This window comes from Ylistrum balloti, unplaced genomic scaffold (assembly GCF_031769215.1).
Source record: "Ylistrum balloti isolate Yb309-2 unplaced genomic scaffold, AGI_CSIRO_Ybal_v1 Utg369856, whole genome shotgun sequence".
Lineage (NCBI taxonomy): Eukaryota > Metazoa > Mollusca > Bivalvia > Pectinida > Pectinidae > Ylistrum > Ylistrum balloti.
Genome location: NW_026782006.1, coordinates 1,332,325 through 1,360,310, shown reverse-complemented (window position 1 = coordinate 1,360,310; position 27,986 = coordinate 1,332,325). Strand labels below are relative to the sequence as shown.

At 35.9% G+C, this 27,986-nt stretch overlaps 1 protein-coding gene across 3 annotated transcripts; it reads right to left on the bottom strand.

Moving 5' to 3' along the window:
- Positions 1 to 3,492: 3,492 nt before the first annotated feature.
- On the bottom strand, positions 3,493 to 20,942 carry LOC132545794 (aldehyde dehydrogenase family 16 member A1-like). 3 transcript variants are annotated; one of them, XM_060209486.1, is made up of 14 exons: positions 20,837 to 20,942; positions 18,357 to 18,459; positions 17,559 to 17,685; positions 15,004 to 15,182; positions 13,860 to 14,122; positions 12,354 to 12,506; positions 11,666 to 11,863; positions 11,340 to 11,438; positions 9,818 to 10,060; positions 8,591 to 8,748; positions 8,073 to 8,240; positions 7,590 to 7,794; positions 6,587 to 6,772; positions 3,493 to 6,476 (listed from the first exon to the last, which is right to left on the bottom strand). In XM_060209486.1, exons 1-14 carry the CDS (start codon positions 20,876 to 20,878, stop codon positions 6,177 to 6,179), a joined length of 2,424 nt encoding a protein of 807 aa, XP_060065469.1. In that variant the 5' UTR covers positions 20,879 to 20,942; the 3' UTR covers positions 3,493 to 6,176. The 3 variants fall into 3 exon arrangements, with proteins under 3 accessions (XP_060065469.1, XP_060065471.1, XP_060065470.1); XM_060209488.1 differs by lacking the exons at positions 17,559 to 17,685; positions 18,357 to 18,459; positions 20,837 to 20,942 and adding an exon at positions 16,287 to 16,317; XM_060209487.1 differs by lacking the exons at positions 17,559 to 17,685; positions 18,357 to 18,459; positions 20,837 to 20,942 and adding an exon at positions 15,889 to 15,911.
- Between the last annotated feature and the right edge of the window lie 7,044 nt (positions 20,943 to 27,986).

Sequence of the window (27,986 nt, the reverse complement as noted above, 5' to 3'; positions counted from 1 at the left end):
CTGTTATGTGAACTTTTTTGCACACAAGCTTTATATTGTACATGAGCTTTTCTTTTGAAGTAAGTTTTTTTTCTCATGCTCATATGAAATGCAAACAAGGCAACTGTTCTATTTCTTGTAATAATAGCTACCTGCTCTTACATATACAGATTTTGAGCATACTTTGTTATGAGAAACCTATCTCTAAGTACCTCTCAAGAAACATCAATAAAAAAAACTATTGTCAATATCCAAGATGGCTACCTGTCAATCATTTAGCTTTTCTCATCAGTGATCACTGCGCAATATACGAGACCAATGGGAATCTATATGAACTCCAGAACTATACTCCAGACATAACTAACCATCCCGTCCCAGATACTATACTCCAGACATAACTAACAACCCCGTCACCAGATACTATACTTTTTGTGTACTCCAGACATAACTAACAAAGATACTATACTCCAGACATAACTAACCACCCCCCAGATTATTATATTTCTTACATTCCTAACAACCCCCCATATACTCCAGACATAACTAACAACCCCACCTCCAGATACTATACTCCAGACATAACTAACAACCCCCCAGATACTATACTCCAGACATAACTAACAACCCCCCAGATACTATACTCCAGACATAACTAACAACCCCGACACCAGATACTATACTCCAGACATAACTAACAACCCCCCAGATACTATACTCCAGACATAACTAACAACCCCCAGATACTATACTCCAGACATAACTAACAACCCCCCAGATACTATACTCCAGACATAACTAACAACCCCCCAGATACTATACTCCAGACATAACTAACAACCCCGTCACCAGATACTATACTCCAGACATAACTAACAACCCCCCAGATACTATACTCCAGACATAACTAACAACCCCCCAGATACTATACTCCAGACATAACTAACAACCCCACCAGATACTATACTCCAGACATAACTAACAACCCCCCCAGATACTAAACTCCAGACATAACTAACAACCCCGTCCCCAGATACTATACTCCAGACATAACTAACAACCCCGTCACCAGATACTATACTCCAGACATAACTAACAACCCCCCAGATACTATACTCCAGACATAACTAACAACCCCGTCCCCAGATACTATACTCCAGACATAACTAACAACCCCGTCACCAGATACTATACTCCAGACATAACTAACAACCCCCCAGATACTATACTCCAGACATAACTAACATACTCCAGACATAACTAACAACCCCCCAGATACTATACTCCAGACATAACTAACAACCCCACCTCCAGATACTATACTCCAGACATAACCAACAACCCCATCCCCAGATACTATACTCCAGACATAACTAACAACCCCGTCACCAGATACTATACTCCAGACATAACTAACAACCCCCCAGATACTATACTCCAGACATAACTAACAACCCCCCAGATACTATACTCCAGACATAACTAACAACCCCCCAGATACTATACTCCAGACATAACTAACAACCCCCCAGATACTATACTCCAGACATAACTAACAACCCCGTCACCAGATACTATACTCCAGACATAACTAACAACCCCCCAGATACTATACTCCAGACATAACTAACAACCCCCCAGATACTATACTCCAGACATAACTAACAACCCCACCTCCAGATACTATACTCCAGACATAACTAACAACCCCACCCCCAGATACTATACTCCAGACATAACTAACAACCCCGTCACCAGATACTATACTCCAGACATAACTAACAACCCCCCACCCCCCAGATACTATACTCCAGACATAACTAACAACCCCCCAGATACTATACTCCAGACATAACTAACAACCCCCCAGATACTATACTCCAGACATAACTAACAACCCCCCAGATACTATACTCCAGACATAACTAACAACCCCCCCCCAGATACTATACTCCAGACATAACTAACAACCCCACCCCCAGATACTATACTCCAGACATAACTAACAACCCCCCACCAGATACTATACTCCAGACATAACTAACAACCCCGTCACCAGATACTATACTCCAGACATAACTAACAACCCCCCAGATACTATACTCCAGACATAACTAACAACCCCCCCAGATACTATACTCCAGACATAACTAACAACCCCCCAGATACTATACTCCAGACATAACTAACAACCCCCCAGATACTATACTCCAGACATAACTAACAACCCCGTCCCCAGATACTATACTCCAGACATAACTAACAACCCCCCAGATACTATACTCCAGACATAACTAACAACCCCCCAGATACTATACTCCAGACATAACTAACAACCCCGTCACCAGATACTATACTCCAGACATAACTAACAACCCCACCCCCAGATACTATACTCCAGACATAACTAACAACCCCCCAGATACTATACTCCAGACATAACTAACAACCCCGTCACCAGATACTATACTCCAGACATAACTAACAACCCCCCAGATACTATACTCCAGACATAACTAACAACCCCCCAGATACTATACTCCAGACATAACTAACAACCCCCCAGATACTATACTCCAGACATAACTAACAACCCCCCCAGATACTATACTCCAGACATAACTAACAACCCCCCAGATACTATACTCCAGACATAACTAACAACCCCCCAGATACTATACTCCAGATACTATACTCCAGACATAACTAACAACCCCACCCCCAGATACTATACTCCAGACATAACTAACAACCCCCCAGATACTATACTCCAGACATAACTAACAACCCCCCCCAGATACTATACTCCAGACATAACTAACAACCCCCCCAGATACTATACTCCAGATAACAACCCCAGACATAACTAACAACCCCCAGATACTACCCAGACATACTATACTCCAGACACTATAACAACCCCCCCAGATACTATACTCCAGACATAACTAACAACCCCGTCACCAGATACTATACTCCAGACATAACTAACAACCCCACCCCCAGATACTATACTCCAGACATAACTAACAACCCCACCCCCAGATACTATACTCCAGACATAACTAACAACCCCCCAGATACTATACTCGACATAACTAACAACCCCACCTGCAGATACTATACTCCAGACATAACTAACAACCCCCCCAGATACTATACTCGACATAACTAACAACCCCCCAGATACTATACTCCAGACATAACTAACAACCCCGTCAGACATAACTAACAACCACTATACTCCAGACATAACTAACAACCCCGTCACCAGATACTATACTCCAGACATAACTAACAACCCCCCAGATACTATACTCCAGACATAACTAACAACTCCCCCAGATAATATACTCCAGACATAACTAACAACCCCCCAGATACTATACTCCAGACATAACTAACAACCCCGTCACCAGATACTATACTCCAGACATAACTAACAACCCCGTCACCAGATACTATACTCCAGACATAACTAACAACCCCCCAGATACTATACTCCAGACATAATAAATTTTCCCAAAAATCAAGATAATTACATGGTTTTCTATAGCTAATAAACACAAACTAGTGTTCCATAGTACTCTGTTCTTAGAATGCCAATACTTGCCCAACACTGTTAACATTACAAAAAGCACCTGAAACGTATAATCAGATAAACAGAAATAAACGTCAGACAATTTAAATCAAACCTGATGAAACAACTTAATATAATTCTGAAAAATAATTGGGCTTGGCAAGAACACTTTGTGGTGAATACCATTTCCAACATCTTACACAACTTGACACAAAAGTAAGATCTTTAAAATCAATAGACATTTTCCTAAAAACAACTTTGGAATGAGAAAAATTTAATGCAAAATTATCAGGAATAAACAGGTTCAAATCAGGGCTAAAACATCACCATAAAAGATTTCAACAAATTCATATCAAGAATGTGATTAAAATGAATAAAACAGGTGTTGACCTATGATGTGGGAGGAACAATTAAATTCATCCTTAACAGACACAGTCAGTATGAAGGATTGTTTAAATAGAAACAAAATTGGTCATTAAATGTTTCAAAGAGATGCTTTCAAGGTCTGTTTCAGTATTTATACAACAGGCAATTAAAACGAAGATGCAATGTCATTCTGTATATAACCAAAATGTCAGAGTCCTACGATCTTGTAAAAGTCATATACCTACAGGTACAAGATTTCAATGGTCATTGTTTTAAATCAAGACAAAATAAAATTGTATCCATCACCTCGTAATACAAACATATTGGATGAAATACCGCACAAATCAGAAAGCGTTTATAAGATGTGAATTTCTACTCTGCTGATCGGACACCAAAAGGAAAGGTCATGTGTAATATTACATGATCCCATTCCTACCAATCTACATTTCAACAGAGTATTTGGTAAACCTATCATAAAGCACATCTTATTGAGTCCATCCTGGGACACAATGTATATAAGTACATTCTATAATACATAAAAAAAAACCACTAATATACAATGTCTGTGAATTATTATTACTTCAACAGGGCAAGAAGTTGAAAATGTTTTTTGGCAGTATGCTCCCCTGGGAGTTGAGAGAGTTTGGTTAGTAGCATTGATAATGATTTGTGAACCAATTAGAGAAAGCCATTTTGCTGTGATAAAGTGAAGAAACTGATATTAGTACTGGTATATTGTAGACACCAATTTTGTCTTGAACTTAATAAAAACAAACTTTCTGGTCAGGGAAATCACATTACAATGTACCAAATCTATCAACATTGGACCACAGACTGATACAAATAAACTAATAAAGGACGGAAAAATTAAATACCACCTCACTAGCATTTTGCGCCAACAGAACTAGAAAAAAAAAATTTCATTTAGGATAATGATTCCTCATCTTTTCTGTATTCAAACTGATGAATTTCTAAAGGAAGGAAAATAATTAAAAAAAAAACGAAGGGCAAATTACAATGTTTTTAATAAAATCCCTCTCACATCTACTGTGCAATGCTTCTAATCCCTATTTAGTCACAAGATCTGGTTGTCTCCCTTTAGCAAATGCTATATGCACATAACAGCTCCCATTTTGGCTTCTATTTGTCAAAGCAATACTACTTTGACAAAGTGCAAGCTGAAAAGTTTAGATTACAAGTACATAAAGAGCTTCCTACTGATTCTAAAACTCTCACAGGATCTTTACAAAGTCTTCACCAAAGAAAAAAGCTCATTTATGTCTTGTATGGTAAATTTTCTATATTACATACTTCAAAGAGGGAGACTTTTCAAGAAATAAAAACTATTTACAACTTTTCAATATAATTGATTTGATAATAATGTAAACTAGAGTATTTCATTCTAACAAAAGATGACTAGTCTTCAAATGATAAATAGGTAAGTAAAATGTATTATGTTAAAATTGATCGGTTTCAAATGAGATTCTGTCTAACATCATTAAGTAGACACTTCATTTCTTGAATATACTGCATCATATTTGAATATACTGCATCATATTTGAATATACTGCATCATATTTGAATATACTGTTATCGTATTTGAATATACTGTTATCATATTTGAAAATACTGTTATCATATTTGAATAAACCTGTATCATATTTGAAAATACTGGTATCATATATACACATTACAAAGCAATATCTTTCGACAACTTATATCAAACCAACAAACTTAGTCCCAGTAACGCCACCGGTATTAAAGATCTGACAACAAAGTCTTCCTCTGGGATGAGGCTATCAACACAACATATCTTTAACAATAGCAGGTTTATCTACATATCTACTGGTAAACTAAATCTGCCTGTAAATCAGAATCTGTAATTGAAGATTTTGATCATTTTTATATGTACCTTTTGAAAAATAAACATCAAAGAAAATTGCCAGATGTAACAAAATCTAAGTATTTATAACCTACCTAGAATAAACATTTTCTAGATTGTCAGTTAGCACTCATTATCTGCACCAAATCACCATCAGTTGAACATTAAATTATCACATCATTTTGAATTTCTGAAGGCACACATAGAGATCTGAACATACAAGGTGATGAGGTATACATCTGAATACAGTGTACACAGTATTTTACTTAAGGAAATACTCTTTCTGTACAACTTCCGTTAAGATTACTTAGACTAGCACTTACAGTGAAAACTGATTAGATATGTTCATTCCTTAGTCACTTTCTTCACACTCTAGTTAGCAAATGTGTCTCCCATTGGAATCCAGATGTTCTTACACTGTACCGATTGGTAAAGGAACTCTTCGCCTTCTCCTTGTTCGGAATCCTTCCAGTCACGATCTATCCCATAATTCACCCAGGTTCTCTTTACATTCTCTGCTGAAGTATACTCCACGAAGCCTGACCCTTCAGCACTGCCAAAGTACCACATGGACTGGACATCCTGATGCTCTGTTAAGTATTTACTCAGGTGGTCCCTGTCTCCAGTCAATATGTTTACCACACCGCCAGGCAGGTCTGAGGTGTCAAACACCTGAAAAAATCACACTATTACTGAGGGTTCAGATCAGATTTATCTGAAAGAGATTCTCAATTTCTGAGAAAGACGGTGAATGTGTCTGTAGATTTATATTTGAGACTTACCTGATAGAGATCAAGAGCAGAGATAGGATACTTCTGGCTGGGAACAATGACAATCGTGTTACCCCTAATAACAGCAGGGGCAAAGAGGGACACAAAACCAAGGAGGGGATAATCATCTGGACAGGCAATACCTATCACACCCACAGGCTCATGAATCTTTACTGTGGCACCATACAGAGTCGTCTCCTGCAAAATTAAACAGGACAGTAGAAAATTAATACATTTTATGTGAGAGTAACAAAATTGGTCATTAAATGTTTCAAAGAGATGCTTTCAAGGTCTGTTTCAGTATTTATACAACAGGCAATTAAAACGAAGATGCAATGTCAGTAGAAAATTAATACATTTTATGTGAGAGTAACAAAAAAAGCCATGGATGATATTTTGACACTTATTCATTAATAACACTGACCTTGACCTTTAACTATGAAATTTACAAAAACAAATGTCATCCTGGACCTTTCTATGAAATCTGATCTGATCAAAAACCTCCTAAAGAAATGTTTGATCAAAGACATGATAATTATTTTAATGGTTAACATCACTTTGGTGAAATATTAAATAAGTCAAGCTATTCTCACAAGTCTTGGTTTTAAATAATTTTTTATACAAAAATTCCTATGGAAATCAAGTAATTATGCAATGTCACTGAAATTCAACCTCTGAAACAGTCATTTGAGGTATTCAGATATTAACTATTACACATCATTATCCAAGTGATGACCATCCGAGTATAACCTTGCAGAGTGCTTTGGAAAGTAGAAAAAAAAACATGAGACTGATGTAGACAACAATGTAAGTCTGTCTTTACTTTAACATGGGCATAAAAAACAGGTGATAAGTGGATCTAATGGCTGGTTGACTGAAAAACACTACCGGTATACCATGATAAAAAATACCACTGACTAGAAAAGAAATATCTGATGTAATTGATTCCTTCCATTCTGTCAGTTTCTACACCCACAAATAGTCAGTACACAGGAAAGGAAGGCATGGGACAAACCTGTACAGTTCCACCATACTTGTCGCAGTAGGCACCCCAGTGGAACAAACGTTTCACTGACAAGTCTACTTCAGTGCGACAGTCATCCATGCTCTTCCCCGTCATCTGACCTATTCTGGTGGCCACTTCGTCTCGTCTCAGCTCCAAGTTCTCAGCCATATAGTAGGTGATCTGGGCCCTGTTGTGAGCTGCTCTCTTACCCCAACTGACAACAAAGTTATACAAGTTATGCATAACATTTGCTACACAGAATGTTCGGCATTGTAAAATTTTGATATCTTAATATATCAGTGGCTTTCAGAAATAGATGAATGGACCACAGCACTCTTTAATAATGAAATTTTACAACATAATATTTCATTTACCTGAGTCAATATCTCAGTTTTTTTAAACGTTACAATGTATTTGTTCAGGATTTAAATTATGTACACCTTACCTGACACTTCGTAACTCTGTTATAAATGTGTGATTAACTATACCTACCCAGGAAATGCTGCACGAGCTGCCTCTACTGCATTCCTCACATCTTTTCTGTTTCCCTCTCCAACATGACCTACAACCTTTCCATTAGTACCAATCACTGGCCTTGCATAAGGAGCATCAGGTCGTTTCTGTGCACCACCATAATACATCTTGTATGTCCGGTCTATTCTGTAATCATAATGTCCAACATTTTCAATTATCAATTAACTTTAATATACTTCAAGCATTAGAGACCAGTTTGACTTACTAAGCAGATGTAATGGTGTTGGACCAGTTTGACACACTATGCATTTGTAATCCCATCACATACTCTGGTATGTTGACCCCATCACTTACTCTGGTATGTTGACCCCATCACTTACTCTGGTATGTTGACCCCATCACTTACTCTGGTATGTTGACCCCATCACTTACTCTGGTAGGTTGACCCCATCACTTACTCTGGTATGTTGACCCCATCACTTACTCTGGTAGGTTGACCCCATCACTTACTCTGGTATGTTGACCCCATTACTTACTCTGGTATGTTGACCCCATCCATAGTGATACTGGACTGCTGACCGTCTCCTATGGTTGGTCGCTGTGCCAAAGTTGCACCAAACTTTTTTATATCCAGGCTGATTTTTGGTGGCCTGGGTCGATCTTCCCAGGAGGGACGAGCATATTCATACAAGCCCTGCAGAAAGTGATAAAGTTTTGCTGTTGTTACTTAAATGTTTGTTATCTGTCTTCATCTCATGGATAGAAAGCATGAAACACGAACGAGGTGTAAAACAGGCATTGATGTCATATATTGTAGAACATTGAAATGAATGAAATTTATTTGGAATATTCCCATTTATATACTATAGCAAATGTTGTTATTACCTTTGGCCTACCAAAGACTACAACTGGGGCATGGTTTATTTATCTTCATAAAATGTTTATTATAATTTTTCAGAAGAAATTGTTTAAATATCCTTAAATGAACCAAATGGATCTAGCTACATACAGGTGGGTAAAGGGTAGGATATTTGTTCTATAGTGTTTTATAAACTATTTCAACCCAAATCTCCCTAAAATTAAATAATTTCCATTAAAACATCAGTGACAAAAATATTCAAGATACAACTATTCCTTACTCAATTTTGAAGCAATCTTACTTTCCATTTCTGGATAGCAACAACCCTTCATCCCTCCCCAATGGTGTTTACATAATACAATTGATTTGATATGAACAGGCTTGTTCCCAATGTCACAATATCATGCATTGTGTCGGCAACTAACAGACAAACTCATAGAACAGGGTTTTGTAAGATGCAGATTTAATAAAGATGTTGGAGAAAACGATATAATTTTGAAATGTTTTTTTTCCTTTTGTGATATGATGTTGGGTGTGTTTGATAATCATTAGTATGCCTGGTAGTTGTGTTGTTGTTTACTTTGTTCTGACTTATTAGGGAATATGACATTACTTACTTTAATTGACCATGATTAACATAGTGGGTCGTCAATGAATCAAAAGACACATACACTTGGAATACTCTGTCTTATTCTCCTTATGCTTTTCCATGAGTCTCTGTATAAATCTTTCTTTTGATCAAATTTTGCTCTAGTTTTAACAAATTTGAGTTTGAATTAAGAATATGTTGACATGTGGGTATTTTCTTTGTTAATGACATACTGCAGTTTAAAAATCCTGATCAAAATACCATTACAGTACCAGTCACCTAACAAAAACTATGCACAAACAAGCATCAACTGACCTCTTTACCACCATCTCGTCCATAGCCACTCTGTCTGTATCCACCAAACCCTGCGGCAGCATCAAATAAATTGTGGCTGTTGATCCAGATAGTGCCAGCCTTGATACAGAGTGCCACCTCCATGGCCAGTGACACATTTTCTGTCCATACGCTGCCCCCAAGGCCATAGATTGTGTTGTTTGCCAATGAAATGGCCTCCTTAGTTGTACGGAATGGTAGCACCACCAGAACAGGCCCAAAGATCTGGAAACAGCATAATAAAGTGATGAAAAACTATTCAACTACTTTCAGCAACACCTGAACAGGCCCAAAGATCTGAAAGTATCATATAGCGACAAAAAGCTATTAAACTCCTTAAGGCAACACCAGAACAGGCCCAAAGATCTGAAAGTATCATATAGCGACAAAAAGCTATTAAACTCCTTAAGGCAACAACAGAACAGGCCCAAAGATCTGAAACTATGTCATAAAGAGATGAAAAACCAATTAACTCCTTGGTAATCTGGAGAGGCAGCACCACCAGAAGAGGATAACAAAAATCAATTCACAATTCTTACAAATACCAATAGTAAACTTAACATTTGACATAGCAAACAAAAGTCCTCAATTATTAATCAATAATTTTCAAATTTCCTTGACCTTCTACACCAGACTGAAATGGAACCATTGTATGAAGTTTGAGTACATATGAACTGTTGAATTGATATCATTGTGCAGAACGGGAGGTGGGATGAAAAGTGTGATAGAGAAGTGTCATTACAATAATTCCTCAGATTTGTAAAGGGGTCATGATTAGAACATCTCTAACAACTTGACATTAGAGTACAGATATCTGATTTTTAAAATTTGTGGAAAAATACTTATTACTGTAGTTATCCTATAAACCTAACACCACTTATCAACCCTTCAAGGTCAAGGTTATACAAATGACATACAACACAATATCTAGCACATTTATTATCTTACTACTGGTATAATCACTTCTAGTTGTGTATCAGAAAAGATTAGAAATCTGACATTTCATCTGCATTGTAAGGTTTGGTTTAAAGAACACTACTACTGATAAAGCATTACATTAATAATTACTATACATTTGAACATGAAAGAGAAAACATGATAACTAGGGTCGCTTTAGTGTAACCCGATTAAAACAGTTCAGGTTGTTGTCTGGAATGCTTCCACTATACAGGAAGGAATGCACATGTACTGCATGTTGGACTTGATATATGTAAAGTGCAAAATGCTCAGCTTCGGAATTTTCTGTCAAGCAAAAATCAATTAACTAAAATCAAGATACCATCCATTTCACTCATACTTGATAGCACAATGCTTCAGAAAATATGCTAGTGCATCCGCCCTACTATATACTGAAATTCTGAAAATTAATGACATTAAGCAAGTTAGTTTTAGAAAGGTATGGCTGGACCCCTCAATCTGCATTTGACAAATATACTCCAGTCCAGCCCTGGACCTGATCTGTACCTTGTTTCAACTGCTTATGTGAAAGTGATCTAATACTCACCTCTTCCACAACGACTCTGGAGACAGTCTGTACATTGGTGATGATCGTTGGAGGGTAGAAACATCCGTTACTCGGGATAGACGATTCAATCTGGAAAATCTGAGGAGGAAGAAGTTATATTAACCACAGATGTTAAGAAACTTTGATTACCAACCTACTTCAAAGTTGAACATTTGATTTCTGATGCTGGCTAGTAATAATTCCCCATTACACAGACAAACATACTGACAATTTTACCATCCTACTAATACATTGAATTTAGGGGATCATATGTTGATTAGATTCTCATTATCCTTCAGTACCTCTATAACTTTGAGCGACCTTACCTCTGCCCCTTCCTTGCGAGCCGAGTCTACGTACTCCTGTATGCTGCGTCTCTGAGACTCATCCACAATGGCTCCCATGTCCATGCCTTTATCCAATGAATCTCCAACACGGAAATGAGTGAGGCGTTCCTTCAACTTGGCAACCATTTTATCATGTATTGATTCCTGTACGAGGAGGCGGGACCCAGCACTACACACCTGTTAATCAAACTTCAAGTCACTTATCACGAACATGTTATATCCTGCTAATAACAACTCAACGTATAGTAAAAGATTTTATTATTAAGTTAACAATTGAAAACTTTAATTTTAATAGCTGGTTTATTTTCATTGAGTTTATGGATATTCTTAATCCAGGAGTCATATATTAATGATCTGATAAACCAGCCTTATTTTGTTCATTTATTTATACCAGTGGTATTTATCCATCAAATCATTTCTGAAAAACCACAAAAATTTTATCCCCGCTGAAATAAATGATTTCACAACATTGCAAGTTTTATATCAAAGTTCAAATAAATTCATCTACAAAGATCAAAATGCTAGGATGAAGAGAGAGAAATACCAGAGAGATTTCAAGTATATCAATAATTAAACTCAAAGATTCTGTTTTTATTTATGCATGTGCTTTACAACATCAAAACATCACTAATGTGTCTATGTATAATTTTAATGGATAAAGTTGTACCTGTCCTTGGTTAAACCAGATAGCATCCACCACTCCCTCCACAGTGCTGTCCAGATCAGCTGATTCGAACACCACCACTGGAGACTTCCCTCCTAACTCCAGGGATAGTTTTTTACCTGACCCAGCTACCAGGCGCCTTAAAGTTTGACCAACCTAGAAAAAAAGTCATATCAAGGTGATAACCCTTTCTCTTTAAAGAAAAACATTTTAAAAGCACTTAGCTTGGATCATTCGTGTTTTTTTTAACCAACTAGGACTAAAGTTTTCAACTGAAAATGAGTCTCTGGACACAAGTCTTAAATACTAATATGTTCAGCACAAATGTTCAGATGTTTATCAGTAAAACCCACACTGTAACATCCACAAATTAGGAGATCAATGTTGTATTCATGTTTACAGGTAAAACCCACACTGTAACATCCACAAATTAGGAGATCAATGTTGTATTCCTGTTTACAGGTAAAACCCACACTATAACATCCACAAATTAGGAGATAAATGCTGTATTCATGTTTACATGTAAAACCCACACTGTAACATCCACAAATTAGGAGATCAATGTTGTATTCCTGTTTACAGGTAAAACCCACACTGTAACATCCACAAATTAGGAGATGAATGCTGTATTCATGTTTACAGGTAAAACCCACATTGTAACATCCACAAATTAGGAGATGAATGCTGTATTCATGTTTACAGGTAAAACCCACATTGTAACATCCACAAATTAGGAGATGAATGCTGTATTCATGTTTACAGGTAAAACCAACACTGTTACACCCACATGTCCTGAGATCCATGTCGTGTTAATGTTTATGTTTATTGTGAGATCTTTTTTCCGTCTACATGTTAGGAAGAGCACTGCTAAGTGATCCTAATAAAGAGGCTGACCTTAGTGTTATGTTACAGGTGGAACAAACATTCAGTGGATTTCTTATTGAATTATTACTTAATTTACTTCATCACACAAATCTATTTTCCATCAAATAAAGAGACACAAGAATTTACATCGACGTTTGTTAAGTTGTTTTCTACCAAAACAGGTGGTAGGTACAGAATATGACCTCTGTACAGTTGACATTGTGTTTGATTCTTATAAACGCTGCTTTATAACGTAAATGAGGATAGCAATAATTTGACCTTGACCACTGACCAAATTACCTGAACAACTTTCTTCATCAAAATGCATATAACTTAAAACTGAGAATGTTTAATTGCAGAAAAGTTGACCCCACTACACATCTAAACTGTACATTACTGGGTTAATTATCCTTGCATGCTTGCAAATGATTACGAATATCTCTGGATACGAAAGTGCCGAAAGTTAGAAACATGGTAAACCGTATCAGTATTAAGCATCTCCACTTTGATGCTCAGACACTTTAATAATATACTTTGACACAATAACCTAAGTAAGAAGCCCCGTCACAGAAAAAAGGGACCAATTTTAGAGTCCTTGCTCTGGGCCTTTTTTTGATTGGAGTAAACCCTAGCCTACTTTCTTACCCCTGTGGATCCTGTAAATGCCACTTTGTCCACATCTTCATGATCAGCCAGCTGGCTTCCCATGGCCCCGCTTCCTGTGACCACATTGAAGACACCTGGAGGCAGTCCAGCCTCAGCGCAAATTTCGGCCAACAAGAGGGCAGACAGACGGGTATAGGTGGCAGGTTTAAGGATCACAGTGTTTCCCATGGCCAGTGCTGGAGCAATTTTCCACGTCAATAACATGAGAGGGAAGTTCCAGGGTACAATAGCACCAATCACACCTATATATAGCCAGAAAACAACGTTATCATTTATGTATTACTCTCACAATTTCAACAAGCACCATTTTTATATGTATACTTATATAATTGAATTATGACATTAGATATTAACCCAATATATATGAGTGGAAATGATTATCTTTTATTAATAGGAGTATAACCTGATCATTAAAATTCAATATTGAGGTCAGTGATATGTTCCAATTTATTACATAATCTGTCTGTTATCCAGTGAATTCACCCATGTAATTTATCTACATCTGTCACTTGTGTAATATAACCTGACAAGTTTTTCACTGTGAAGTCATGATGAGGACAGTGATATTACATCACAAATTATTATAGTACAACAAAATGGCTGCCTCTGTTTTATTTTGTTCTCCACATTTTGACTCAAAATCTTTCTTTGGGTTGATTGATAAAATAGTTTCTTAAGATAATTTTCATTTCATATGAGATTTTATGAGAGAAGTTTCACAAAGGCTCACAAAAATTGAAAAGAAACTTCTAAGAATTGTTTCATGAAATTTCAATTTAAATGAAAATTCCTGCAAGAATTTATATAACATTTAAATGAAATAGTTGTTTGTAGCACTTCGTTATTATGAGTTGAATCTGTCAGAATTTTAGTGATATATATTTCTTCTATCTTAATATCCAATCCACCCAAATTCATTCATGACAATTTTTCACTCTTATATAGACTGGACAGCCTTCCTGAACTAATCAGAAATCCTCATGTCCACAAAAACAGACTCTAAGACCGTTGAATATGTCATTCCCTACCATCCCTTCTTATGAATACTTGGTGATAAATGGCTCCATTTTACAGCTTATTTTAATGACATATTATCATTACATATGATGGAAACAAACTTTACCAACAGATTTCCAGTTTCTCATTTCTGTGTCTGCTAACTGAGCCCAACCAGCGTAGTGATAGAAGTGACGAACCACAATTGGTACATCAGCATCCCTAGTCTCTCGGAAAGTCTTCCCATTGTCCATAGACTCCAGCACACTCATCAGACGCATGTGTTTCTGGATGTGACGAGCAATACTGTCAAACATAAAGAACAGAAAACACTCATCAGACACATGTGTTTCTGGATGTGACAAGCAACACGAACAAGCAAACACAAAGAACAGAAAACACTCTCTGCAGCAGAAAGAATACCTTTCAAGTGTTTTTTTCTTATTTGAAGACTAACATATTTTATAAGTGTGAAAGCATTTGTTAAAACTTTCAAAATCAAAAAAATCAATTTCTTCTCCATTCTTACTCCTTCGTATGGTACTCTATAGGGCCTATCAATAGCATGTATTGATCCTGTTCAATTTGAACAATTTCAACTTTGTAACAGGAAGTCAATGTAAAGTTTCAATACTGATTTACAGGAAATATAGCGGACTACTTGTTTGCACAAAAGTGATATCAGAAATTCTGTTTCTCAGAAATAATGATTTTTTTTTAATAAAAAGAATGTTTGATATCTACATCCAGGTATAAAGGTTCAACATCATCATTGAAATGTTTATCAGCAAATTCAGCAAGGTTTAACATTGGATATTGAACCTAATCTTACCTGTTGTAACTTAGAAAAAGGTGGAACAGTCCATGATATACCCTATCTGTACATATAATGTACCCTACCTGTACATGTATCTGTCTCTCACCAGGGTTCATATCATTACATGATGTACCCTACCTGTACATGTATCTGTCTCTCACATGAGGGCTCATATCACTTCATGATGTACCCTACCTGTACATGTATCTTGCTCTCACATGAGGTCTCTATCACTACATGATGTACCCTACCTGTACATGTGTCTGTCTCTCTCACGAGAGTTCATATCATTACATGATGTACCCTACCTGTGCATGTATCTGCCTCTCTCATGAGGGCTCATATCACTACTACATGATGTACCCTTCCGGTACATGTATCTGCCTCTCTCATGAGGGCTCATATCACTACTACATGATGTACCCTACCTGTATATGTATCTTGCTCTCACATGAGGGCCTGTGCATGTATCTGTCTCTCTCATGAGGGCTCATATCACTATGATGTACCCTACCTGTACATGTATCTTGCTCTCACATGATGTACCCTACCTGTATATGTATCTTGCTCTCACATTACATGATGTACCCTACCTGTACATGTATCTTGCTCTCACATGAGGGCTCGTATCATTACATGATGTACCCTACCTGTACATTTATCTGTCTCTCTCATGAGGGCTCGTATCATTACATGATGTACCCAACCTGTACATGTATCTTGCTCTCTCATGAGGGCTTATATCACTACTACATGATGTACCCTACCGGTACATGTATCTGTCTCTCTCATGAGGGTTCATATCATTACATGATGTACCCTACCTGTACATGTATCTGCCTCTCTCATGAGGGCTCATATCACTACTACATGATTTACCCTACCTGTACATGTATCTGTCTCTCTCACGAGGGTTCATATCATTACATGATGTACCCTACCTGTACATGTATCTGGCTCTCTCATGAGGGCTCGTATCATTACATGATGTACCCTACCTGTACATGTATCTGGCTCTCTCATGAGGGCTCATATCACTACTATATGATGTACCCTACCTGTGCATGTATCTGCCTCTCTCATGAGGGCTCATATCACTACTACATGATGTACCCTACCTGTACATGTATCTGTCTCTCTCACGAGGGTTCATATCATTACATGATGTACCCTACCTGTACATGTATCTTGCTCTCACATGAGGGCTCGTATCATTACATAATGTACCCTACCTGTACATGTATCTTGCTCTCACATGAGGGGACGTATCATTACATGATGTACCCTACCTGTACATGTATCTTGCTCTCACATGAGGGCTCGTATCATTACATGATGTACCCTACCTGTAGATGTATCTTGCTCTCACATGAGGGCTCGTATCATTACATAATGTACCCTACCTGTACATGTATCTTGCTCTCACATGAGGGCTCGTATCATTACATGATGTACCCTACCTGTACATGTATCTTGCTCTCACCTGAGGGCTCGTATCATTACATGATGTACCCTATCTGTACATGTATCTTGCTCTCACATGAGGGCTCGTATCATTACATGATGTACCCTACATGTACATGTATCTGGCTCTCTCATGAGGGCTCATATCACTACTACATGATGTACCCTACCTGTGCATGTATCTGTCTCTCTCATGATGGCTCATATCACTACTACATGATGTACCCTACCTGTGCATGTATCTGTCTCTCTCACGAGGGTTCATATCATTACATGATGTACCCTACCTGTACATGTATCTTGCTCTCACATGAGGGCTCGTATCATTACATGATGTACCCTACCTGTACATGTATCTTGCTCTCACATGAGGGCTCGTATCATTACATGATGTACCCTACCTGTACATGTATCTTGCTCTCACATGAGGGCTCGTATTGCTCCATGATGCATAAGCTTTCTTAGCTGACTTTACAGCCAAATCAACATCCTGTTTCTCAGCCTGAATAGTTGTAGCCAAAGCTTCACCTGTGTAAGTAACATCATGCATTTATGTAGGTAATGTCAGTATACATGCATCAATGGGAAAACTCTTCACAAGAAGAAGTACTGGCCATAGAACTTGGAGTATAGTCAGTACACAAATGTCAGCACCAGTGGTAAATTGGTTCATGGAAAGACATCTATGTTAAAGTACACAGGGACCTGAGATGAACGGTCAGATATACAGGGACATGAAAAATACTGTGAGATCATGATCAGTTTAAGAAAACTAAGGTCAAGTATGCACAGGAACTGGAAAATTACTTAGATGAGTTAAGGGAAAGCATGGTCAAGTAAAATGGGCCCTGAAATAACTGTGACATCAGTTAAAAGCATGGTCAAGTACACTAGGGGACTCTGATGCAAGGAAATTATACAATATTGACTGAGAGAAGGATTAAATATTACAAAGTGTACTGGAACATCTAATAGAATAAGTTAATGAGCACTATATAATGTATGTATAATGGGTGGCTATGTAAGGCAGCAAATTAACCTTTCTTAAATTTTCATAAAATCATAACTTTTTTTGATAAACAAGAAATGCACTTCCACATGCTGAAATGCTTTCCTTTTATAGAACTCAGCTAAGATACACAAACCACAACCAACTGTGAATTAAAGACAGCTTGCCAACCGTCAGCCATATTCCTTACCTGTAGCTGGATTTTTTGTTGTGTATGTCTTTCTTCCTTCTGGTTTCACCCATTTTCCATCAATAAATAGGCCAAAAGCCTTGTCATGGTCATCCAACCAAGCCTGCAAATCACAACTGTACATGTAAGAAAATCTTCTTGGAGACTGTCCTATGTATAAAGCTGGCGGTACTCTTGGAGTCAGGGAGATTTTTGCAGTGTCACTTAATAATCAAACCACAGTAAAAAGATATAATGAAGCAGTATTAGCGTGTTATAGAACCATTTTGTTTATGACACGACAAAGATGTGTGGCAATGTCAATTTTTCATAGCATAAAAACTGTGTGATAAAAAGTATCCAGAAAGTACTCATGATGAATCAAAAACAAATTTAACAAAAGAGAGATTTGTGAAAATACTTCAGCATTCAGAACAGACATTTATGTCAATTTAGCATCCTTGTACCCATTAAGTCTGATTGGCACACCACTTGTTATAACTTCAAATTTTCTTTGATATTTATTTTGTCCCCATCTTGGGAGACTTTGTAATTCCTTTGGATTTGTTGTAAAATTCTACTTTAAGGAAGAGTAAATGTCACCCATTTTTTTTTTTCATCTTGATAAAGGCTTTCTGAATTAATCACTTTTATATTCATTTAAATGTCTTATAACTGAGAAGTTTTTGTCTCATATTTTTTGTGGTTTTAGAAATATATATTGAAGTTAATTTCATTTCTAGAAATAGGCTAAAAATCATGTCACAGATACAGTTCCTCTCCTTATTATCATACAAACTTTTGATCTATGTAGAGGAATAATCAGTTGAAAGCTCTTTCCTTTTTTCCTGTTTCCTTAAAACAGGTATCATTCTTTGTATTATACTTTGTATGGATGTATATCAACTTCATGTTGACTCAAATTTCAGTTTTATTTATGGTGAAGATTTAGATATTGTTTTACATTTTTACGTTTGTCAGAAAAAAATGATTTACAGATATTCTTGATCATCAGTGTTATGTTTGGTCTGCATCATAATTATGAACAGTTTTTCAAAATGAGAAAACAAGAGCCTGTTTAGTTATGCTTTGACATAAATACATACAATTACTTTCACTTCAAATTTTAAAATTTTAGCCACAGAATCCAGAAGGATTTTGGTGCCCACTATTTAATGATCTTTATTAGTTCTATGAAAGACTGATCTTTTCTCTACCTTCTCTTCTTTCCCCTTTTTCTATCATTCATTTGATATCAAGAGCATCCTTCAAATGAAATCGAGGAACTTTCTAAGAAACAGTGATAACAAACATCAATGGTCAAAATCCAAGAGGGCAACCTGATGTCCATTTTGTTTCACTGATAAATCTGAAATGGTTACAACTAGAGTACATGTGGAACATGTACATATCAAAGTTAAGAAATTCCTCTTGTACTTGAATAGTAATATCAAACTTTATATGTCTAAATATAAAATGACCACCTGTGGTTTATCTTGTTTCACTGGTCACATTCAAAATTGAATGGACACAACTATAGGGACAGATGGAAACCTACATATGAAGCTGGAGAAATATCTCAAAGAATTTTTTCAAGAAATAGTGGTAACACCAATTGTTTATAAATGGACAATGGACCATGGATAATGGACAATTTGAATAGTCCAGGGTGTAAAATTCCCTTATGCTGAGAAATTGGGAAAATTGGTATTTCATTTTTCTTCCTTTCAACATCCCTCTCTTTCCTCCACTTACCCTACACCATAAAGTCAAAAAATTCACGATGCAGATCTTGATATTCATTCAGTTCATGAATAAATAAATTATAAAATGAGTATTGAATGTGCTTCCCTTCATCATATGTTTTGTCAAACCTTGAGGACAGAGATATTTACTGATATATGAAGGAAGTTCCATGTGAACCTTACTAAAAAATAAAAACAATAAATATAAATATACATTAATCAACCTCTGTATTAAGCCCAATATTAACATTAACTAAAAAAAACAATAAAAAAAATTATAATGAAAACATCATAAATATGTACAGTGCTGGAAGATTCCAGCTGAATTTTGTACTCTTTTCCAATATATATTGTCCTATAAATTTTCTGAATTAACACTTTTTCACATGTGTATTTCAGTGTTTTTGAGCGAAAAGTAAATTAAGCCCATATAATCATATTGAAATTTTCTCAATATATAGGCCTATAAATGTAGATTTAAAAAATATATATATATGATTTATCTAACAAATTTTCACATTATATACTCAATGCCAAAATCAAACTTAGTTTATTCTTATTCTCTGGAAAGTAAGGAATGTAATCTAACATGCATTTCAATACTAATTGATAAGGTTTACAGTTTGTGTATACAGTTGATAAACTATTCACAATACTGGATAGGTCTACCATTACTAGGAACCTAAAAGCCCAGTAATTTCACACACGTTTATCCAAATAACAGCGGTCTTTGGGGGCTACTTTTGATAAGAATACCTTTACAACGTTGTCTGACTCAGGTGCAGGTCCATACGACATCTTTTTAAATATTTCAGCAACTGTATTTGCAGATTCTGCTGCAGCTACATGAACAGTACTTGCTGCCATGTTTGCAAAGATTTAGGTTGGGGTCATGAGGTCAATGAAGTGTGCTATCCGCCTAAAATTTCGAGGCTTTCCGATGGTAAGATTTTTTTCGTGACGTCAGAACATGGCTGCTACCATTAAACAAAGTGAGGCCTGCGGAACATGTAAGTTTGTTTTTGAAATATTGAGAAAATGGTGGGAGTGTCCGTGTAAATTTACCGTTTATTGTTACAAAGTCGTATAATTTTCACTTCAAGATAGTATCATGACTACCACGCTGGTGTGGAACGCATATTTCTGCTGAATTATGTGCCTTGTAAAGCTTAGTGAGTTTTTTTACTTTCATTTGCTTGGGCTCTTCTCGTTTTATATTGAGAACAGTTTCATACAATTATACAGGAAGAAAATGGTTGAATTAGAGGTTATTGAGTGTTTTTTAATCTAACGTTGAATAGTTTCTAATATTGGACGATTTTAGAATTTTCCATGTTTGGCTTGACAACTTCGGCGTCTCTACGTTGATATCTATGATAAAATCCGAGGATACCTTGTCGTGCTCGGGCACGCATGCCGCAGGCTCGGGTGTAACACACTAAATAAAAAAGTTCGCTACTCTACATGTCCAGCTCACACATGTCTTCAATGTTGTCAGCTTACTGTCAAGCTAAGAACTTGTAAGAATGATAAATTAAAACAAATCAAACGGATTTCTGTGCCAGTTGAAAGAATTGAAAAAATGCCAAATATGTGCATGCAGTGTACCATCAGCATCACCATGTCCATGCATGACACTACAGCATATTAGAAACGTTAGCCTCACGAATGTAGAGCACATTTATGTAACTTCAATACATTGACTGTCTGGACTGCCTTTTTGATCAGTTTTGATGGTACTGAATTGATGATCAAACTCATTATTGTTTAGCACAAAATTGTCAGTTGGTTATACGTCCCTTGTTGGATCTAAGGGGCTATTATACTAAAATGAAGTCATTTCAGATTTCTTTAAAAAAAACACATTTCATATATGTATGCATAGTTTTGTAAATTAGGCTAAGGTGTTTCAGAATCTGTAGGCCTTATGTTTAAGCTATAAGACATATAGCTGAATTCAAATAAAAGACATCCTGTTATTTAATATAAATATTTTTCTCTGTTTGTCTTGCATGATGTACCTAATTGTTGTGAAACAGTATTGTAGTTTATGTATATGTACACTGCAGAGGATTTCATCTCATAGAAGGCCTCATGTTGTCATGAGAAATTTTAGTCACAATCTACTTCTTAAATGCTCGTACTTTCTTTCACTAGGAACTCGAAGCAGATCTTGTTGCAATTAGCAAATGAAAACTTGAAAAGTGAAAACCATTGATATTTGTTCTTATTCAATGGAAGTAAAAGTAAATGAGTTATTGTTTGAAAATGTATAACACTGTATGTGAAGAGCCCATATACTGGTATCTTCATTTGCATCTTCTGGTACAAAATTATTATCCATACTTTTACTTAGGTTTCATGTGGTTTTGGAGATCTGAGTTGAAAACTTTTTTGAAGAAGGAGACCGGGTGAAAGTCATCTGTGATCGATAAAGTGTGCCTAACTTAGTTATGTTGTTGTTGTTATATATCTGTCTGTAGACAAAGTTCAAGTAAAAAAAAGGAGGTTTGTAGAGTATTTCTGTTGTACTCGAAAGTATTCTAACCAAATATTGATATTTTAAAACTTTAGATTAATTGATTTCATTTGACAGAATATCCTTATTACCAAATTATAGATTCAGAAATTAGTACGTGGTGACATATTGTATCATTATCAATAATAAGGCTGAAATGTTTAAGACAAAAAGCAGTCACCTTAACCCACTTCTATTGCAATCTGGTTAATTCTCATGTATTTGTCAATGATTGAATTTGCTGATCAATTGTTAAGTAATCATAATGCATTATATGTGCTGTCCAAAACTAAAAATGTGGTAGGTTATGTCAGTGCTTCATTTACTTTTACTTTTCCAACCTTGGGAGGTAAAATGTGACTTTGTGGCTATGAGAGTATCACATTTTCAGCATGGAATAGGACTACTTTTCGTTGACTTGAATGAGATAAAACTGAAATGGCTGTTATTCATTTATTCAATAACTTTTCTCACCATTGCTTTAGTGATGGAAGTAATATAAAGCCACTAAGGGTTGATAATTTGCATCGATCTGACATCGTGATTGCTGACTTCAAAATGAGACATAATCATTATGCTTACAGATCTAGAGTTGGAACATTGTTGATATAAACTATTTGGCAACAATGATTATACAAAGAAAGGCTGTAAGTGTTAGGTAAAGTCCACTTACACACAATATTAACATGATGGGGGAAAAGAAAATATGAGAATATCATTTAATATGTAAAAGATCACACAGATTTGTGAAAATTTAAGTATGGTTTTTGGTTAGGAAGCTTTCCCTATAGACAGGCATTTTTTTATATATAAAAATGAAACACTGTTAGACTACCATGGTAGAATGCTGCTTTAGAGGTCAAATGCCTATGATTCAAGTCCCAGTCAGCATTTCTATCTCCCCTGTTACAGTTTACTAATTGGCATCAGTAGAAAATTGAAACCACAGCTTTGTCATATGTTATTGGGAATTTCCAACTTCAGTCTTCTAGTATAATGACTGATAAGGATTTGACTAGGCGAGACTATTGGGAACAAATCTTATAATTTCTTTTTGTTATTAAATGATAAAATGAAACAGAAATACCAATTTGAGTTGCAACCAAAAAAAAATTGAAAATTTGGTAAGTAAATTTCAATATTACAGTGAACTAATGAAAACATATATATATTTTTATTAATTAACTGAATATTGAAATATACATTACATTGTACTACTGGCTGTAATTTTTTCGTGATTGGTTGACACTTAAAATGATCCAGGTTTTGTAAAGAGACACAGTAATGATAAATTGCATATTATTTTATTGTAGTCAACATCCTATATATTAAAGGGACAAAATTCCTTTTTTTTAACATGGAAAGTTGTCTTTAAGAATATTCCAGATTCCCTCACAAAATGTATGTGTTATCAAATTGATAACACATACAATATGATTAAAATACTGATTACCTAAGTTAGAATCAGATACAATAATTACCTCGGTGGTCAGCTCATAATATATTCAAATTTTGAAGAAATTTATGTGCGAGGATACTGAAATTTTGCTGCCTATGTTGTTCATTACATTTGGATATAAAAACAAGGCATCACACATGATACAAATACCATTGCACCTCAAATTGGTATGATATGGTAAAAGTAAATGGAAACTTATACATGTTCACAAACATGTGCAAATATAGGTTACGATTAGTTTAACTAAAACTGTGTGTGTTTTGTTGACCTGCTTCTTAAAATAGCAGTTTGGTCTGTGTAGTACTGGAAGATGGTGCCTAATTTGATGACATCTAACTTGTACAAGAAGTGATGTTTGTGATCATGTGTGCAGAACTTCGTAAATCAATTCAGAAATGCAGTTTGTAGGGTGGTGACATGATAATTTATAGTAACAGTGACCATATTTTTCACCACACATTTAGTGGAGACTGCAGTCTAGGGTGGTGACATGATAATTTATAGTAACAGTGACCTTATTTTTGATGACACATTTGGTTGAGACTGCAGTCTGTAAAGTGGTGACATCATTTCATACAAACATATGAACGTCCGTCCATATGCATACATACATATGTATGTATGTAACAACTCATTGCAAGGTGTAATAAATAAAATTGAAGTTCAGATGTTCAAACTTGAGACTTCTTCCTGTGTTAATTTGTTTTCAATGTACACCACAAGCTGTTTACAATTTTCTCGATATTCTCCAGTTTCCCTTCCCTGCTGGCATCAGTTACAATATATTGTTTTCTTAATATGTCTACATGTGTAGCAGAAGTATACAGTGTTTATTGCCAGAAATATTAGACAACCCACTACATAACTTCTCCGTAAACCTTAAAGCCTGAAAATAATGACATTAACATCATTATAAAATCATACCAGCTTCAAATTTAAAACTTATATTTACTTCGCAGCAAATTCATAAAATGATTCTTGTATTATATGTTATCTTTCAGTGTGAACTTTATTTCAATGATGCCAAAATAATTTCTCAATGCTGTTGAATGTGTGATCAGATAGGTAGCTTTAAGCTAGATAAGCTAACTATTCTTATCAGTATTATTCACTGATAAATAAATTAGAGGAGCCAGACAGGCCCCTCCTCATCATGGTAAATAAATGCCTTGATGAAGTCATTTGTTTATACAATAATTAACACAGCACAATACTTTGTTGACTATCCCTGTATCCCACCATCTGTGATGATCCTCTCCAGTGAGACCCATATACACCTCTTCATTTAATAACTTTTGGGTAAGTACTCATCCTGTATGGAAGTAAACAAGTTACATATGTGATGGTTTGTGTGTTCCCTATGAACCATAATGAATGGTGAGCAGTTGGTGTAGATGAACGAAGGACTTCTGGTTCATAGATACATGTACCAGTACTGGATCAAAGCAGGACCAGTGTCGTGGAAATATTTATTTTAAGACCTTGCAGGACACTTAAAAAATCTGTGAAGTTTAATTTACATGATGTAGTAGTTACAGTAACTACAATTTAATAGATGATTTGTAAATCTGTGTTTTCAACATTTGGAAGAAAAAAGTTTCAGCTGATGTGATCTAATCATATTTAATGAGAAACCTTGTTCACTAAGTATCAGGTTATTATAAAGTCAATATCTAGCATTCTTCACAGATTTCCTGCGGAAGGAATTTTTCAAATTCACATGCTGTAGTTCTGATTGACTCTGCATTACATTAGTGAATGGGGGGTACAAGGAAATTTAATAATTTCAAGAGGAGTATATCAGCATCATTTTGTGTGCATCAAGGGAAAGCCAAGTTCCACACATTCCAGAAAAACTGAAGATGTAACCCTGGGAATGACTGTCAGAGAGACGATGTGGAAATGGTACTAATCCACACTGACTTTGTGCCTGTTTTTCTACGTTTACTGTGTGTAGTTTGATTAACATCATATCAGTGGGCCAGGGTCTTGTAATACATGTGTAGAATTGGACCCAAGTGCTAGAGACTTCTGGTGGCGGTACACATGTCCTGGGGTACATATCGTGGTTGCCTAGGTGCTGTCGAAAGCAATGACTGGCATGGACAAAAATGGGAAATGCTGGCACTGTAATCTGGAACAGTTGTGGTGAAGTAGGTGTTCATATTTATATCTGGTCATGTTGTAACGTCCTGTTCTTACAGAGTATATGCATCCATTCATTAAAAAGTAATTTCTGTATTTCTGGGTCTGGAATATTTGAAAGGGCTGTTATATAGATTGGTTGATTATCATAGATGTTTGATTGGAGACATAATTACTGATGTGTTATCCTATAGTCAACTGATGATGTAACAAATCAGGGTATCGTGTTGATGAAACAATAAAACGTAATATAAAACAAAACGTATTTATTGCCAGTGGATCTACATTACTAGATGAAAGCCACTAACTAGATAGCACACCTAAATGTTTGACAGGTTAGAAAGATTAAAGTATTTCATTATTAATAAACTTAGAATGTAGAGAAACTATACATACATCTGTATTATTTGGTAATAGATAGGTAATTTGTGCTGTACTGCTGCTGTTCCTGTTGGTTACATAGTAGATTCAGAGCAGGATGCTATGTTTTAGCACATGGCCAGATACCTGGATTGATACATGATATAACTTTGTCTTTATGGAATTGGAAATGAGCTTTGCAGGGAGACATCATACTACTAGGCTTGTCAGCTAAACTCTGTTATACAGCCAATGATAATTTAAGATTAATTGTTAGTTTTTGAAAACATAATCCATTTCAACAGTGAAATATCAACTTGCCTACATGTCACAATGGTCATGTGCTGGGTGTCATTTTACATACTATAAATCACATTGTGATTTCCTCCATGTCAGTTTATATAGTGGTGTTGCTGTACAGATGTAAATGTATATTACATGATGTATGCTTATGGTTTTTAACATGATCTAAGCAGCTTTTTTTTCCCCCTAAATATGAATGATTTGTTGGTATCTTATAAACTCACTCTATCATTACTTGTCAGTAGTTTATATACATGTAAGTTGATGAGAAATTAATTTAGTTCTGTTGGAATCAACTTCACAACATACTTACCTAAATTAAATACCTTTGTAGTAAACTAAATGTGTCTCTTACATCATAGGAGTTACAACTATCCCACTCTAAAATGTGCATTTTTTTAGATCACATCAAGGTTAAGGTCAGGTATTTCCGGATTCCATAGTCAAGGTTTAATATGAGGATAACTTAAATAGACAATCATATATTTAATCAACATCTTTTAGGGTTCAAAAGTCAAAGTTGCTAGTTGATATTCATGCATAGAAAACGAGTTAGAATTGCTGGAACTTTAATTATTCATCATAGGATATTGTAAAACAGTTCAGTGGCTTGCTTTAGCGTCCTATTTCTAACAGGATTTTCATACTGGTTTATATCTAGATGTTCTAGTTTCAGTATTCCAAGGTAAAGGTCATAGAAATTAATATTCAGTATCATTTAATTTTCTCCAGGAAGTTCCTGTATCTTAGGGTTTTAATCACCATTCAAGGCATTCATAAGAAATCAACAGAACATGTATACATAGCCTTCACTACCTTGGCAAAACAATTCCATGTGTTATGGTCCATGTTGGTATTTCACACCTGGCATCAGCTATCATGTTGTAACTGAACGATAAACAAGTAACATGCATTAGGATATGTGGTAGGTTTAATTTGTAAACAGTCTGGAGCGTTCATTCATTACAGATCACATGAAAGCCTATACATGTGTATACCCTGGGGCCTATTGGCGTTACCCAATCCTGTACTTACATCATTGGTGAGGTAAATTTGTACAATGAGCATCTGGTCTGATGTACTGAAGGGGCTGTGTAATTCTTCTCCACTGCTTACTGTAA

Bases quoted from the DNA above. Each gene is read 5' to 3' on its own strand.
- LOC132545794 (XM_060209486.1), bottom strand. From the start codon at position 20,878: ATGTCGTATGGACCTGCACCTGAGTCAGACAACGTTGTAAAG. The intron at 18,460-20,836 runs GTATTCTTATCA...TGTGATTTGCAG, and splicing joins AGTCAGACAACGTTGTAAAG to GCTTGGTTGGATGACCATGA. The intron at 14,123-15,003 runs GTAAAGTTTGTT...GGCTATATATAG, and splicing joins GAGAAACTGGAAATCTGTTG to GTGTGATTGGTGCTATTGTA.